Genomic DNA, 18,691 nt, shown 5'->3' on the forward strand with positions numbered 1-18,691 from the left:
TACTTGGTTTGTTTTCTCTCTTTCATGGTCCCTGTTATCAGCTCCTGACATATCACCTGTTTTCTATTAGTAATCACCACGTCTGTCATCATTTAGTAATCACCTCCCCAGTATATACTTCACCAGAGTTAAAAAGTAGCAACAAAATGAGATTTCCATAAGGTATAAGGTAAAATTTGACTATTATTACCCATCGTAATGAAAGGTAGGCAATCCCAAAATTGCCTGTTTGTGAGTGTTTGTCTGTTTATCTGTCTGTTAGCAAAAATTTATCAGATTACATGATTTCATGAATTCAGTAGATGGATTTTATTGAATCTCACTGGATGAACATCTACATCTATATACATTTTGGAATTCAATTCAAGATGGCTGCCACAGCCAACAGACCTTTGCAAACACAAAAATGGCTCAAACGTAGTCTTTTTTTAACACATATTGAGCTAAAATTTGGTTAGCTGAAAATCGTTCCCATCTCTTACTTTTTACTACAGCGCCTGAAACTTTTGTTTACAACTTCGGCATAAAACTGTTGTAATGCAGAGTTAAAGACAAACACAACACATGTCTTCTTTGAGGTCTCAATATTTAATGGTTTAATTAAAATTCAATGACATGAAAAATCATTTTACCATACGAAGGTCATTTTTTTTCGTTGAATTAAGTGGGATACCTTACAAAGGCATGACAACACAGACTGTATAGCTTTAATACAAATTTGCTGGCAAGCACTGAAGCCTTCTCTCAAAGCAAACTTGACTCACTGATGACTAATTTACAAGCATTTAGCTAAATTTTCTATCATATTTTTTTTATATTTATTTTGTACAAGATAAATTTGTGTACATAAAATTGTCTGGCAAAGTGCACGCCAGCACACACACACACACACTCACACATGCAAGGAGACACTTTGGCTCTCTCTTGCACACTTACAAGATCACTTATAAATGCATTCACACACACTCTCATCAGTATTATGCATATGTATTCATTTACATTACAACAGAGATTGTCATCTCATCACTTCTTATGTTTTCCCTTTTTGCTTATTGTGAACATTGTGAATTCCAGTACTTACGCTGTGTCTTCCAAAATGTTTCACCATTATCACCATTTCTTAGGGGTACTGCTATATACAGTTTCAAATCCAGATTATCTGATGATATAGATATCTGATGTTGGTGCATGAGAAGAGGTTTAGATGACATGGGCACTTCACAATGTTTGAATGTGTACACTGGTTACCATTTGTTTTGTTCCATTAGACAGATGAAAAGAAGTAAATCTCAACACTGACATCGAGTCAAACAATATGGACGCTTGAAACACATAGTCCAGTGTCGAAATGCCAGTGTCCAAACAGTTCATGCAAAAGTACAACACTGAGTTGTGATCGTCACACTCATTTTCAACAAAAAAAAAAAAGAAAAGAAAAAGGGAAAAGCTTTGTGTGTGTATGTGTGTGTGTAAAGTATTTGCTTTTTTTGAATGAAGCAGAAGAATATTAAAGAAAAATCTGAAACACACTGACAGCATGTAAAGGGAACACTTACAGTTTGGTCTTTTTCAGTAATTCTTGAGACATATTGTGACACAATAACAGTAGCTACTCAGAGCAACCTTATGTCAGAAAATAATAATAACGGACATTCAAATGATATGTATGCTGTTCTGAAAATGAACAAATAATACACTTCTGTGCTCTGAAAAGAAGTGAAAAAACAAAATGTAAACTCAGTTTTCGTGGAAAAAAAAGCAAAATTCAGATCAAATGCCACATCTTAGTCGTAAACATTCATGTGAGTATTTTATAGTTCCCTCTCAAAGTTGTCCTTTCTGCAGCACAAAAGAGTTAATGTAGGTAAACTGAAACACAATGAGGGTGACAGAGGAGTAAAATTGTGCTTACTGTACACTTGTGATCAGATAACAATCACATTTTCAATATAGTGGTACAGTGTATCATTCTATACAAATTCCACATATAATTTCTTCTGTGTGACACAGAGGAGGCAATTTCAAGTCATATTTTACCAGCAGATAATGCATCTATCTGCTGTAGTTAATGCATGACATATATTTTGTCAAATAACAAAATTGTTATATCTCAGTTTCGTCTTTCTTAGGGATATTTAACAGATGTACCTACCCTGCTTTTATGAGGGTAGAGAATAATCCTGAGGATTTTGAGGCAACTTTAGGATCACATAATAGGAGTGTCAGATATGAAGAGCTGAACCTGCATTAGGCGAAGTGATGAAATTCCAATTTTCTCTGACAATGTGATGTATGTTCCCTTTGATATGTGCTCCTTTTGATTAAAAATGTATCGTGGATACCACTTCATGTCCTAAAACAATGAAAGGAGATGACAAGTAAGGGAGGTGGGGAGGTGGGGGGGTGGGGGAGGACTAAAAGTATTAGTAAATGAGCTGAAATTGGATTTTCAAACAGGACCGTTTTTATTAAATGGATGTTTATATGAGGGTTTATTTAAGTTGCCTGTTTTGAATTCAGCTCATTTTCATAAGTGACGGAGGTAAAATTGAACTGCCCTATCTTTGTCCTTGACACAGTGCTCCCTTAAAAGATAATTTCAGCGAATATCAGATAAATCCTCTTTTATACTGTTAAGAGGCATTATGTGAGAGAATGGAATAGCTAAGAGCATACAAACACAATTTGCCCCGCACCTTCCCTCGGGAATCCCATGTTGCATTATAGATTTAGGCCTGTTCCCAATTTGCAAGATGGTACGAGAAAATGAATCTCATGACTCATATACCTGATGATGTAGACACCTGGCTTAGATGTAACAAGAAAGAAAAATGGATATCAGCAAAGTCACCTATTGTTGTGGCAATATATTATACTGCACCCAATCTGTTACAAAGGCAAGCAAGTCTGAAGTAGTTATTATCATCAAAAGAACTTGCATGTTGTGGCAGTAGAAGCATGTGAAGGGACTCAAATATTCCCAGTGTTGATTCTAATGATCAGTGCAAAAAAAAATAACACTAACAAAGACAATTCAGATCGACTCAGGATGCTGTAGGAACCTGAAGACTTTGCAACCCATAAAAGGTGCCGTTTAAAGCATGGAATAAGTGTTTAAGTATTATTAGCAGGGATAGAGGTGTTAATAACATGTTAGGAACAACAGCAATGTCTTTGAACTTTTGTCACCTTTTCTATGCATTTGTATGTACAGCAATCTTTTTATTAGCGATGCTCACTCCAAAGTTCCTAAGCACAAAAAGGTTAGTTTCTGAAATCACCTGTCACAGAAGTTAGATAAAAGAATTTCACAATTGGCTCAATTACTGAAGATTTTTTGACCATAAAAAAACAAACAAAACAAAAAAACAAACCGAAAGATAGAAAACAAAAGCTACATTTTCAAAACACATCTGTTTGTGCCTTTCACGACTAAACTACTGAAATAATGCAAGGAGTGAAGATTTTCCTAATAGAGTTGGCAGAGTTTGAGCAATCACCATATGGAAAAAACATCATGAGTATGCATGTGTGCAGGAGCGAGGGTTTGGGTTATTTTAGGAATTTATTTTGTGTATTGGTCCGTGATGAAAATGTAGAGTGCAAAAGATAAAGATGTGTTGCTGTCTACTATTGGCCTAGTTTTGCTTTGTAGATGTTCTTCTTCTCCTTTTTTTTTTTTTAACCCTTCTGCAGTCCCCTGACCAAAATAGACTTCTGAAGCACGTTCAGGCGAAAACATCTTTCAATGCCAAAGGAGTATGTTACACTTGTTATAGAGAGCAATGCTTCACTAGAACCTGAACTGAAACAGCACCAGCCCAGAGCTCATAATTAACATTTAGCCCAGTTTAGCTCACTCATAACACAAAGTACTGCATTTGCATTTGTTTCTGTGCCAGGAAATGATCTTTTAGAATGCAGTCTTAGTAAGCTAGGCCCATTAAGCTTAAAGTGTACAGTGCCCTTTGCTTAACACTAAGCAGACATCAAACAGAAAGCATTTCTTTTTTTTCCTGTAATGCATCTACTTTGGTATAGAACTACACTTTATTTATTATACACGGGTCCGATGAGTAGAAACTTACATTTTCTTTTCAATGCTTAAAGCAATAGTTTAGATCTTTTGAAGTGGGGTTTTATGGAAAGATTATGACTTACCTGTTGTAGAAAACTTTTTATTTCTCCAATTGTTATTGTACAAAGTTTATTTCTAGATAGTCCAAGTGTGGCCTAGACCAAAGTGGATTGTTGTTGTCTTAAATGAACTCCTATCTCAAAAAGGTCCTTAACTGTTTATGCAAATACTATTTTATAAACCAGCTTTGACTGGCCATTTGCTCATCAGTCTAGTCAGAATTGAGCTCTGTTTTTTCCAAACTGAGGTTCAAAAAGCTGTCTTCAACAGGTAAAATATTAATCGTTCATAACCTTTTTTTGAACTCCACTTCAAACAATATGAACTCCCTTTAGGCAGTCACTCTGAGTTTGTCTAAATAACATTGTCACGGTCTCATTCATTCCAAGGTGTCTTCATTGGTAAAACCGAGCTTGAGCTGATAAAAGTTATTTAACTGATGCATACTCCCACATGTATAGCAATCGTGAAGTCATGACCCATCTCTGGATGGAGTTTTGTATATACTGTATGTCAGGCCAGTGAAGAGCTGTCTTTAGGAATTACAACTGGTGCTCGTGTAAGAACGAGCTGCTGCCACCACCGGTGGGTGCGTGCTGCCCGGGTGAGGAGAAGCTTGCTAGCGGGATGACCTTGACTGGGTCCTCCTTCTTGCTGCTGCAGTGTCTATCCAGGGTGTTGTAGAACTGCGGCCGGCTGAAGCCTTTGTCCAGTTCATCTTTTTTGGGCACAGACCTGCCCAGCGTGTGGCGGCCATCCATGAGCCCCATGTTAGCCTTTACTCCCTGCGAGCAGCTCTGCTGGAAGCCAAAGGAGGGGAGCGTAGCGGTGATGGTGGTGGCGGTAGGGGTGGAGGCGGGACTGTTGCTGCCAGGACTCTGGAACTGGGCCAAGCTCGGGGGCATCCAGCAGCTGTCAGAGTGGCCCAGTATTAGACACTCCTGGGTGCAGGTCTCAGAGGCTTCAGCCAGAGCTTTTTGCAGGTTCACCTCAATAGCTGTAAAAACGAAAGACAGAAAAAAATATAAAATGTTTAATATAATAAATCAGACCTTACAGAGTGCATTTGGATTTACAATGATTTTACTGAGGTGAAGTCAGAGCACTGAATGAACTCATGAATCATAATGTAAACAGGGGGAAAAAAAAGTTGTCGCCTTATCAGAGGCTGACCCACAAAATGTCAGCCTTTTAGAGAAATGAAAGTCAGTTATAAATGTTTCATTTCATCTTGTAATGAGAAAAACACCAGCAGAGCATTTAATTTCCATTGGTATTCCCTTGACTCGGTCTGTTTACCTACAATGCGCAATGAATTCCCTGTAGCTTAATTAGAGTTTGAAAAAATATGTCTCGCTGTTTGTGGCTCAGATTGGCTGTACTGTGTTAAATATTTAATGAACATCTTTAACAGAGCACTGTTTATTTTAATCACTGTCAGTGCCCTTTTGATTTCTCAGAATCCAAAATACATCTGGTAAAGTAGAAAAAAACTCAAAGCAAGAAATGAAATTGTCCCTTGATCTTGTTTTTGGAAAAATAAAATGGGACAAAAAGAATGAATCAGTTGAAAACCAAAATGAAGGGGAAGAAGGGAAATCAATATTAAATGAACATTTGAAGGTACATTTATTACGCACTGCACCAGCCCTTATGTTTTCTGCATGAGAAGGAAGAAAAATAAAAAAAGAATCAGAAAACCAAATAAAGAGGAGAATGTGCAAGGCTAAAGACTCAAACTATCTTATCTCATTATCCCAACACTGACATCACATGTGGAATGAGTCTGGGATGAGGCCTCAGCATAGAGACTTGGCAATAAAGCCTGTCACGGCAGATAATTAGAATGTAAAACAGTATGCACCAAGGCAACCCAGAGCCTGCGGTGTTATGTTTCCTAGGCCAAGCAAGGGAAAGCGAGGCCCTCATTCAAACACATCACATCCCTCCTCCAGGCCTCAGCTTCCAGCCGTCATGTAGAAATTATTTAGTGTATTTGCATAAATGAGACTCTTATGAATAATTAAGCATTTTTAGACCCCACCACACAATGAAGACTGTTTCCTCCTCACCTATGTTTTTATACTCTCTAATTCTCCCCAGGTGTCTGGAAAACTTCTAACAACCTTGTCTGCTTTGCAGCCTTCTGCAAAATAAAAGTGAAAATTCAGATTCTGGTATTAACACCACTCTCTCCTTTAAAAACCATAAACGCTGGTTCAGTGAGCACCTTCTCTTATAAGTTCGAGCTGCAAGTTTCTGATTGAATGTCTACGCGTCAGCTTTAATTATCCGAGCGGTGTCTGAAAGTGAGTCACGTGGTATAAATTGCGAGGGTATATTTGGAAGGCCCCCGTGGAGTCAAATCTGTCCTCTCCATATTGAACTGAAGCCACATAACGGCGAGTGTATAAATCCCTTGGGCGGTAAATGTGTCACCTTTCAGAGGGTCAGTAACTTCATTAAGGCAAAAATGGATGCCGCTTTCTCATTCTCTGAGCTAGCACAATCGGGCCGAGCCAAGTCTCTGTCGAGCCCCGAGTCAATCTTTCTCCGAGTGTTTTCTGCTGCTGGCGAAGCATTTTTAAGATGCTAATGTTTTTGATCAGAGGCACCGGAGGTTAACATAAATGTCCTACCCGAGCGTGCACTCAATCAGACAAATAGATGCTCGTGTTTTCTCTTCGACTCATTGCTTCTTGATCAAATTTAATTGATCCATACAATCACAAATGAGGCTGTGCTTTTCGGACTGCAGCCTGCTTTATAAATGAAAGGTGATCTACGGCCCTCAGAGGGTGGGCCAAGCAAATGTTGTTTTTGTTGATCAATAGCTGTGGGTGTCAAAATGGGAATAACTGCATTTAATATTAAACATGCAGAGCAGGTTCGGACTGATATATTGCTGCAATACATAGTTCAGGTTTCAGAAAAGTTGTGAGATTTATGCACAGGCTTATTGCTGTGAGGTGCACAGATGTGAGTATTCCGTGTGAGTAGGCAAAACACTTCTACAGACGCCTAAAATCAACAGGGTTCTGATTACTGCCCACCACCGAAGGCAAAGGTGGAACAATAATGTTTTTCTGTGTGTGTGTGTATGCGTGTTTGCTTTTCTCCACCATTAGCAAAATATCTCATGAATCACAGGTCAGATTTTAATCACACTTGCATAAAGTGATCATTGAGTAAACATAGATAAATGATGAACTTTTGAAGAAAATGCCAAACTTATCCCCAACTTCCCCACTACTGATTGTACCTAAAACTTAACTATTTGAATCAACTCTGTCTGACTTTTAGCTATATATTTCATGAACCACTGAATGGATTTTAATAAACCTCTCAAAAAGTAACCATTGGATATACAGTTATTAATGATTAACATTTGGATTCAACCCAGTTTAAGATGGCTACCTCAGCCAACTGATCATAGAAAACACAACAATTGCTATTACTTTGTCAGTTTTATCGATACTGAGCAAAATTTGGTGAGGCTGTAGCTGGGCACTGTCCCCAACACATACTTTGAACACAAAACATTGTGCATTGTCTATGGCAAAGATTTTCACAATATTAGCTGGAGTCAACCCTTCTTTGTCTGTTAGCAAAATATCTCTTAAACCACTCAATCGGTTTTAGTAAAACTCGCAGAAAGTGACCATCAGCTGGACGTCTACAACTCATTTCAAGATGGATGCTGCAGCCAACTGACCTTACAAAACACAAAAATGGCTTTGAATCAGTGAATTTCACAGATACTGAGCTAAAATTTGCTGTGGTAGTAGCTGACAGTCACAACACTCCCTCCAAGTGCTAACAAATCACATGATATCACATGAGATTGGGCATAATATTACTCTTAAGGTTTGACCAAAACATCCATAACTCCATCATTTCTCAACATGAGATGATGTTGGTTTAAAATCCTGGCATTAAAGATTGCAGCTGATATGGATTCCTTCAAGGAATGCTGGGTCTTTCATTTATTTTGCTGTTAACCCTCCTGAAGCCCTCTAAAGAGAGAGAGGTGAGAGAGAGGTGGAGAAGCCCTTGTAACTTTGGGTCAATTTGACCTGTAGGCCACGGGAGGGATAAGATGCACCTGCTCATGTCGGCTACCAGACAGACAATAATTGGAATTAGTCAAATTTAGCAATAAATAAAATACTGAAAGAGCAATAAAATACACTACAGCGTGCTAAACTGACTGAACTTATAGGAAAAGTTTCCCTGATAAAAAAGTCACCCATATGACTGCTGCACTCACAGGATTTGCCTGAGCAATTTAAGAAGTGAGGTTAATTACTGTAATAAAAACAATTGACTCGAGACTGCCAGCAAACATCAGTGTGTAAATAAATGCATATGAAATAATCAGTTTTGCTGTTTCAGAAACTGAAGCAGACTGCTACCCCTGGTCTTCCCCCATCCCCAATTTTCCCTGAGTTTTAATGTTTTAATGCACAACAGCTTTATGTCAACAGCCTGTTATTCTTACAAATTCTATATAAATTATTTCTTAAGCAGCCTCTGAAAAAGACACGGGCCTGAACTATTTTCTATTCCGGTGGGATAGTTTGGATAGGCTGCAGTGGGTTTTGGAGGGTTAGAAGGATGACTTGAGTGATGTCGCTGACAGCTCTAGCTGCTTTTGTCAGCTCGCGGTATGCTGCAGACCCCTTTGTGATACTGCTGTCTTTTGTATTCTGGGAAAACAACTGTACCCCACGGAGCTTTCGGAAGAAATCAAACATTACTGATGCAACAGATCTCCTTGTGGTGTGAACATTCTTTCCTGCGTTCCCTTCAAGGAAATTTGAATGGCAGACAAGTGGGGATAATGGCAAACGATTGGGTTTAATAGGCAGCACGACTGAGATCAGACCTACTTTTCTCATTTGTGATGATTCATCTTTACGGAGTAGTGGTGATTCAGATGAAAAGTAACCTGGATACCTGTTTAGCAACTCTGACATGTCAACTGAACATCTCACCGATGCCTAACATGAATTTGAGTTCCAATATTCAGCTCATGATCTGATTCCAAACATCTTGTGTGACAGGGTGATGTAATATCAATGGCCTTGTTGTGTATCTGAAGACATTGTGCCACAATTTCCGACGTGATGTTGTGATCGCGTACAAGGTCAGAATCAGAGGTAGCCTACAGCAATCCTGTTCTGCAACAATAACACGTCCTTTGGCCGCGGATCAAACAAACCTGCTTCCACATTCATGCGACCTTCCATTGGTGCAGTCACAGAATACAGACTTGTTTAAACATAGAACATGTCTTAAAAAAAGGGACCAGAAGAGTAGGACATGGAAATTATTCTAAATATGGCTTTTGCACTAAATGAAAACACTGTGTAAATTAGAGTAACTTTCCTTGAGGGAATACACTTCACCCACCGCCAAAGATTTAAACAACAACCTCACATGATCTGTTAGTGCTCAAGGTGTGTGTGACGATGAGACTCAGCTACTAATACACCAAGTTCTAGCTCCTAATTTGTAAAATTACCTGAGTTATAGGCCTTTTTGTGTTTGCTAAGGTCTATTAGCTGTGGTGGCCATCTGGAATCAGGTTGACTTCAAAAACTGCTCAGTTACAGATGTACATCCACAGTTACTTTCTGTGAGTTTTATTAAAATCTGTCCATTTGTTCACAAGATATTTTGCTAATAGGCAGTGAAATGAAAACACACACACAAAGATGCAGGCATTTACATGATTTCCCACCCTTCATGGGGGTGGGCAATAATTACAGCTAACAGCTTGACTAAAATTAAGAAACAATGCAGTTGGACATCTCAGTCCGTCAAAAGTACATTTGATGTGTGTTCATGAAAAGACCTGCTTTAAATCATCTAATATTGAAAAAAAAAAGTTTTGATTCATGCTGATGAAAGCACAAGTTCCCAGTCAGTGGTGCAAGTGGAGCAATTGCAGGCTCATTTTTTAAAGTGAAGGTGCCAACTTCTGGTTTAAAAAAGGAAAAATCACTCTTGGAAATCACAAAAAATGTACATTTTTAAATCTAACAAACATCTATGCTAAAATTAAACTATATTTAGGCAAAAAGTGAAAGCTTTGGTAATGCCTAAGTCTACTTTGAGAGTCTTTTCATTACAGTATTATTGTTCTGCTTTACACTGTACTATGCTATCCTTTCTGTCTTTTCCTGTGATTTCTACAAATGCGCTCACACACAAACACCACCCACCCACACACACAAGTAGGGATGCATATTAGCCATCACACTGGAGCTTCTCCGTACAGTAGTATGAGATATTTAACATGACAGTTAATGATATTTAGTGACAGAGCTTGTTACATCTTGATAAGCTTCGCATTAAGATCTGCACACATATCACGATTCAGCTCATTATTTCAGCATGCACAAACTCATTATTGCTAATTAAAAGGATAATTGCATGCATCTAGGACATTCAATTCTTCGAACAGCCATCAAGAAGGTGGACAAGGCGCCTGACTTATCCTGCGTTGGTAATTTGTTCAGTACTTATTTATTTCATTTATTTTTATTTGTTTGCCTGAATGGCGCGTGCATTTATGTCTAACAAGGCACGGGGAAATACACACTTTTTTTCCCCTGCTGCACCTGAATGTTAGTATTCAATCACAACTACAGTGTTCTACTTTAATTTCAATAAATTAAGGATTTCTTTATTTGTTTTCCATTTTGATTTTAACACATATGTTGTACGAATACTTTCTATTTTTGTTATTACAGGGGAATGCAAAAGTGTTATTTTCTAATGTTCAAGTCTTATATTAGAAGAACTGAAATAAACTAAAACATTTAACTTTTACTAATAAATATAATATTACTCATATAATATTACTCAGTCCTCTGGTCTTGTCATAAGGAGAAAACATTGGGATTCAATGTTCAATGACTCCAGAAAAGAAAAAAAAAAGTTGTCAAAGGAACCATTGTAGACTACTACATTCATCAGGAGTGCAAACACTATTATCCTATTCTGTGCACTTGTGTGATGAGAAGGCAATAAATAGGATAATGGGAAAAAAATACACTAAGTGCACTCACATGGGTTTTGTATCTGGAAGATCAGAGAAAAGAAATCTAAGAAAAAACAAATATTCCAAGAATTAGAATATTAGTAGAATTAAACAGGTTTGTGCTTATTTATCTAATCACTGATGTCCACTTGAAACCTTCAATCTGGATAAGCAAATGCTTGGTACTTATTAATAATAGATCTATTAAAAACACGGGGTGTTCCACTGGAAAGCAAAGTGCTGGTGTCTGAAGGATAGGCCATTGTTTCCGTTTCCTAGAACTACAGATGAAAGGCAGCCCATTTACAAGTCTCATGGATATGAACGAGTTGTTTTTCCACTGCTGGCTTATGTATAACTCCCCTAGTCCCTAAAGTTTGTCATTTTTAAAGGAATAAATCTATTTTCTTTTTTGTAATATACTGTCCTACATAGAACTATTGATTAATTATGGAAGATTCTTACTAAATTCTAGAGTAAAACTCTAAACAACAAAAACGCAATAAAACACACACACAAAACATATTTTGTTTTTTTGCCAGTATTTGGTATTATAACTTCTTTTTTGTGTCATATGCAGTATATTAGTAATGTTATTCCCATTACACATGTAAACATCCTTCATTTAACAGTTAAGAAGTGGAAAAAAACATAAGATCAAATGTATTATTAAAGATGAAAAAAAGGGTTTTAACTATCAGTTTAACTGTTTGACTATGTATTTTCACAACGTGGTTATTTTTCGTTATTTCTGCACTCCGGTTCAGATCCGGACCATATGACTGTTTTTCTTTTTACAGTGTGACTTAATGTGAAAAAAAAAATGCCTATATGCAGTTTGAAAACGTGCTTTTCTCTGGATTTCAGGCTTAAACTCTATTTGGTTTACTTTTATCAGGGGAAGGCGCAGAGTAATACCTGGTGAAGGCAGTGAGAGCTGTCATTGTGACTGCGGTCAAGGGCATTCAGGAGAAATAAATGCTCCATTGTGGCAATGGAAAGTTGGCATGTGTTTGGAAGGCAGATGAGCTATAACACAGAGGTCAGAGGGGTCGTGTAAAAGAGTGACGCATTAAGATCTATACAAAGCTGCAACCGTCAAGGCCTTTTTAAAATATCTGCAAATAGCCTTGCCCATGCAGTTAGTAACAATTCATCTACTTGACCTCCTCATCAGACAGACTAAAGCTTAGAAACTGTGGGAAAATAAGATAATTAGTTTGCCTTTAATATAAACAAAGCAGATCTTTCCACTGAAACATAAATTTTCGAGCAGTTCTGTGGAGCGGCGATACAACGTGAGATATACAAAAAGACAGCGACATCACTCCCCCCCTTTTCTGCCTCTTAAAACAAATAGTGCCAGAAGTAACGGATTGCCCTTTTTTTTTTTTCGAGGAGACAATGTGACTCAGATAAGAAGGAAGTGAGGTTGTCCATATATACTCTAGACTAATTACGTCTGATGCATTTACTGAGACGCCGCTGACAACGGCGGGTCTCTGAGCCACATATGTATTTATCAGCGCTTGTGGGACCTATACAGTTCCTCGCCTGTAATCCATCTAGCCTTGTCTTCCCGCGACCCCTTTTGCTTTCCTAGTGTTTGACCCATTGTAACCGAAAGTAATTGCAGGCAGAAAACAACATCTAATGATTACTCTATCTGGGAGTCTGAGAGAGCGTGAAAAGTCACAGGCAGGTACTTTCGACAAAGGGAGGAGGCCCTTTTTGTTCCCGACACACAATTTCAGACTACAAAGAATATTATTGACTTGGCAGAGATTAGAACACCAAAACAAATAACAAAGCACGGAGAAGGGGACAAAGTGCACAAAGAGAGAGAGGATCCCTAGAACAACCGAGTGCCAAACACTTGCTTCTTTTCTTTTTGTTGCCATTGATTAAAAGTATGTTGTAGTTTGAGGCGCCCATTTCTCCGCGCAGGCCATACAACGCAGCAAAGAATGTACAGACTTAATCTAATGTATGTCCTTTTATCTTCCAGTCACCTTTGTTGTCAGAGGGAGAAAAGGCACCTCAAAATTCCTTTTTTTTGCCGCAGCATAAAATGTTTACAGAAGAAAAACGCAGTCTCTGACATCTACAACTAAATCTGTGTGATTTCTATCAACAGGGCGCAGTTGGGGACGGGCGAAAAAAAAAAGAAACTCAACACAGAACCAGTTTTCTTGCTCTTGATTTTTTTCTTTTTCTTTTTTTCTGTGTGACATTGCTTGATTACATCTCTTTCATTATGCTTCTGGACTACAATTGGGCCTCCCCACCTGAGGACAAGATGCCGGTGTCACCGTCAACACAATCAGGCCTGGCCAAATACCCAGCATGGGCCAGATAGATGAGAGGCACAAACACCATAACAAACTGCAATCAGCGCTCATCACCACAATGACACACAGAGGAGGAGGCGCGGAGTTGCCGTGGGGGGTGGAAACGCAAGACATGCTCGTGGAGGTGCAAACACACATGCCCCCACACACACAGGGATCGCTCTGCAGTTTAAAATCTCACACACGGGCAGCCATTCATTCTCTCTCTCTTTTTTTTTTTTTTTTTTGGTGTAAATTTGCACTTGTGCAGGCGCTGGATGATCCTGCAGATATACTGTGCAGGTGTGCCGTTACTGACAAGAAGGCAATACATAAATGTATATTTATGAAACAAAACAGAAAAAAAAAACTCCCGTGAATGCATCTCGAAATTCATTGCACGTCGAAGAATGGCTCAACATTTCCATACTGTGAAGATAATGTGAGCTCTGGGAAATGAAAATGAAGAGTGTGGAATGAAAAGGAAGTGAAAATATTTTAGAAGGATTAGGAAAGAACAAAAAAAAGAATAAGAAAAAGGTTGATTAAGTGCGAGCTGACAAGGCAGTCTGATATTTGCAAGAAGATTGGATTATTCCAGCTGGAATACTATCAAACCAATCTTGATTATTTTGGAGATGACTTTGATCTAAAAATGTAAATGTCACTTATAACACTCCAAGCTTTCAAATTAAAAGCTGATCTGAAGTACAAGCAGGCTCCTCAAAGAATTTAAACCTGTTGCGTTCGGGGACCAGTAGCACGTTTTCCGAAAGTGGCTGATGAAAAATGCAGCGCTCGTTTTTTGCATGATGGAAGATGGTGGCGGGACAAACTGTACAGCAGCGACTGATGTGCTACATCCTATGTCATGTAACAAGCAAATTCATCACACTGACCCATTGGCCCCAATTATTATGGAAAACAAGAATGAATCAAATTAACATTGAAGAAGCTCTCAGTTCCAGCAGCCTGTCTGCATTTCGCCGAAGGATACGGCAGGAGGAAAAGAGAGGGTAATAAACAAGGTGCCACTCTATATGCCATATATCTTGCAGTCATTGATGATTAGCTGTTTTCCCTTAGCCATACATTATTGTTATTGCCTCCATGGCCGGGCAGATAGGAAGCGGATACAAAGGCAGCGTGAAGCCCATCTTTCAACTGATAACGGGCCGACTGCAAACAAGTCAGCACCGGCAGCAGCCTGATTTCAGGACATGAGTAATCTGGGTATGTTGAAAAATCTAATCTCTTTTATGACAGCGCTGAGAGGAGGACTTGATGTACAGTTTGGGTTGTGTTTTTCTAGCGTGCCGGTTTATTGTATCGTGAAGCACTTCTGAGTAAAATAATTCAATGTTGTTACAAATAGGAGTCTTTACAGATGTCAGCAGCTCAACCCCTGGTGTTTTGTCCTAACAGGCAATAACCGAAAATGTGTAATCTGTATGAGTTGTCAGAAGAAGACACTCGTGGGATCCCTTTTTCCCCTTCCTTTTCGTCCCTCTCGCCACCAGAATGTTTCGCAGACGGCTTAGGCACGAATTTAGACTGTATACAATATTAGTCACAGTCATTAGTGATGAGCAAACTTACATTTCCAATATCAATGTGTAGCGTAGCATGGTAACAGTTTTAATATGAAGGGCAGACTCTCTCCAGATTCCCCTGAGCATGTACACTTTAAAGGTTTTCCCTCTCAAAAGTGCCACAGAAACTCCTCCGGGGACAACTATTAATTTTTCACCGAAACCTCCCCTGAATAATGAATTCTGTCCTATTTATACGCTGTGATAAGTCCACTGAATGTCTAAAAAGGGGTTATCGTGAAAAGGGTAAGGCTTTCAGAAAGGGACCCCGGTCCTGCTTAACATGTTTAATTCATCCGCATCGCCGTGTTCCTGAAAGCGGGAGAAAAGTCATATTATGTATCGCTGGCAAACATGAAAGCAGACACAAGCAGCACATTCAATAAATCACAGCTTTACTTTTCCTGTTTTGATGCTGACTGTCACAATCCCCCACCCAAACACCAGCCAGTGAAAGTTCAGATGTGTGCTTTTTACTCCTCCGGGCCCCCGGCTGACAGATACGCTCTCGCTAAAATCACAGAGGTACTCAGTGGCTTGTGTTAATGTTTCTGTCACTGCGCACTTTATTTGGGGCGTGTTGAGTGCAGACATTGTCAGCTAGCATTCTCAGCAGAGAGAGCGACAGACACAGATAGACACATGGAGGGGAGAGAGGGAGGAGAGACTGTGTAAAAAAGCAGCAGCTGAAACAACAACAATAAAAATGGCATAAAGTTAAGCCCACAAACAATGGCTCAGAAACTAGAGCATTCGTAATCTTCGAGGAGACGCATCAACTAAAGGTGACAAACATTTGCAAAACTTCAAAATACTTACTTGAAATAAAACTTGCTGTGGGTGACTAATACACCCCGAACTCAGATGAACTAAAATGGAAATTTGATTTAACTTTTTGGTCTCAATGTGAGCTAAACGGATAGTACATCTGTTGAAATGGGCTTCTGGAGAAAGCTTATAACGATAAATATTTCACCTGTTGAAGATAGCTCTTTGATATACCTACGTTGGGAGAAACAGAGTTTGACAAGCTGACAGCTAGTTGGAGTGTGGTCAAGACCAAAATGGATTGCTGTCATCTTGAAACAACTCCAGACTGAAAAATTTCATGTGACCACTATTTTATAAATCCTTTACAATGACATTACTTTTACATGACATGATTACTTTGCAGAGATATTATAATAATTCTGCCAAAAGGTCTTCACCAGCAGTGCTATAACTTCAGAATTTTAGGTAAATAACAATGTTATACAAAACTGACTGCAATGCTTCAGGTAGGATATAATTGTTCAGAACCTTTTCTGAACCCCACTTCAAAAGATTCTGAACTATTACTTTAAAATACTTTGAAAAACTATTTATTGTCTATTTACCAAGGGTGCCATTGAATGAATGAATGACTGAAGCACCATTATTACAGCATTGTTTAAGATATTGTTCTGTATTTAGTCATGCAGCTTTGACATAAAACATGTGCATCTCAATTGGGAATAGTGTATTGTGACTTTTGGTTGCTGTATGTCGCATAACGTAGACAAAATTCACTGAAAAAATAAAATAAAAAACTGCTCGGGAAAAAATAATTGAGATCAATGGGACTGTGTTTGTTTGCAAATGTTTTTTAAACAAACAATCCCAGGACTCTTTTTGGTACTTATACCAATTATACATCAAAACATAGGCATTTTTGGCTTTTTTTCCACCTGTATCTCGGATTGTAATAGGAATTTATGGTTTCCTCTCACCTTCCATTGACTTGAGTTTATTGTAACTTACACCTGCACCACAAATCTGGAACAAACTTCCAGAAAACTGTAAAACAGCTGAAACACGGAGTTCCTTCAAATCAAGGCTAAAACCCCACCTGTTTAGAGTTACTTTTGAGTCATAATAAATGGATGTGTGCTGATATGTCGTTTGGTGACTTTTTTTTATTTATAACTGGAAGTGAAGGGTCTTTTTAACTTGTCATATCTCCTACGTAAAACCCTGGAGAAAAAGAGAAATTCACATGTGAGACCGACAGAGGCTTCTAAAGGATGTTTAAGATCTGACTTATAGTTTCCGGGCGATGACTTTTTGTTTGGGCCTCATTTTCAGCCACTTGCTGTTCGCCTTTCTTAAGAGCGCTGTCAGGAAGTGAGAGACACAGGTGTGCGGTTACCATGGTGACCATAATGAGCCACCGGCAGCAGATTCAACATTTCTGTTGATCGTGGTTTTTCTTTAAACTTCTTACACAGTTTATACATCAACATGTTGGCATTCTTTCTTAAATTAGATTGTTACAAAGTTACAGCATGTTGGCATTTGAGGCTCTGCTGCGTTGGTACCCTTCAAAATTTCTTCAGAAACGTTCTAATTCTTTATACTGACATACTGGATACATATTTTAGCAACTATCTATCATAACTCTTTCTGTTCCAAAAAAGTAATTTGTTTTTATCTCGCTATTTATAGAATTTGTTTGGTGTTGTTTTCTAGTTGATCTAAAAATATTTTTTCACCGCAGGGCAATGAAATCATTTCGTGTTGATGACATTTTTTTGTGCTTTAGGAAGTGCTTTTTTTATTTTTTTGGTGGCTATTCTTAAAGTGGCTCTTCTAAACAATCTTCAGAGAGCAAAAAAACAAAAAACAAAAAAGGAAAAGGAAAAAAGTTAATATATTGGAAAAATCAGAGAGGAAGTTCTCTGATTGCCATCTGCCTGCGATGATGAGGCGAATGCACCGGAGGTTCCAGCTGTCCGCAGAGGAAAGGACAGTAAAAATAGCCGTGCTGCTCCTTTGCACTGCAGAACGTGCAAGCAACCCATAAACCTGAGGGTCTTTTACACTGCTAATCACAGAGAGATCTATGAGATATTAAGACACCATATATTTTTTATTTGTTTACCTCTCATGCCCTGAGGCCACTTGTGTGCACACACTTTTCTTGTGGTGCCATCATCTTTCTGTCTGTACCCCTCTAACACACACACACACACACACACATATATATATATCACTAAAACAACACAAAAGTGTCCACTATATATGTCACATTTTTCCTGAAGGTTGTTTAGTATTTTCTCTATTGTTGACGTGTCTTAACAGAGCCAGGGGACAGGACAGAGACACAGGAAGTTGGATAAAAGCATAAAAGAATCATCCGGGATGTCACAAACACGTTTGTTAGAAATGTGGGTGAAAATTGCCAGAGCTTCCTGTCTCATCACAACCTCCACTATCGCCACGGTGACATATTGCAACCTGCACTTTTTATTTCAAGCTCCTGTTTCTGTTGTGTGTGTGTGTGTGTGTGTGAGTCTAAACCCCATGCTCTCTCTATATAATCAATGTGTGAAAGCAAAAACACCCATCTCTATGATAATTTCCTATTCAGCTTCAGCAAAGACAGCAACATTGATACAATTCATTTCCCCTTTATTAACTGGTGCGGAAATGCAGAGCTCCGCAGAGGTGCATTCTGAACTTGTTCAGGGTTGGAGAGTTTGTTTTATTGGTGGGAGGGGGCAGCTGCTCATCCAGGGTGCCGGTTTGCAGGAGTCATGCATCCCAAGCAGTTTGTTTGCCA

At 38.7% G+C, this 18,691-nt stretch overlaps 1 protein-coding gene across 1 annotated transcript in view; it reads right to left on the reverse strand.

Annotated features, from left to right (window-relative positions):
• Positions 1–3,605: 3,605 nt before the first annotated feature.
• Positions 3,606–18,691, reverse strand: part of pcdh11 (protocadherin 11) — a 142,657-nt gene continuing 127,571 nt past the window's right edge. The window contains exon 7 of the mRNA XM_017428284.3: positions 3,606–5,135. Within this exon, the coding sequence (XP_017283773.1) occupies positions 4,681–5,135 (455 nt within the window). The 3' untranslated portion in view covers positions 3,606–4,680. The remainder of the gene's footprint in view (positions 5,136–18,691) is intronic.

Source organism: Kryptolebias marmoratus, linkage group LG9 (assembly GCF_001649575.2).
Source record: "Kryptolebias marmoratus isolate JLee-2015 linkage group LG9, ASM164957v2, whole genome shotgun sequence".
NCBI classification, from domain to species: Eukaryota; Metazoa; Chordata; class Actinopteri; order Cyprinodontiformes; family Rivulidae; genus Kryptolebias; species Kryptolebias marmoratus.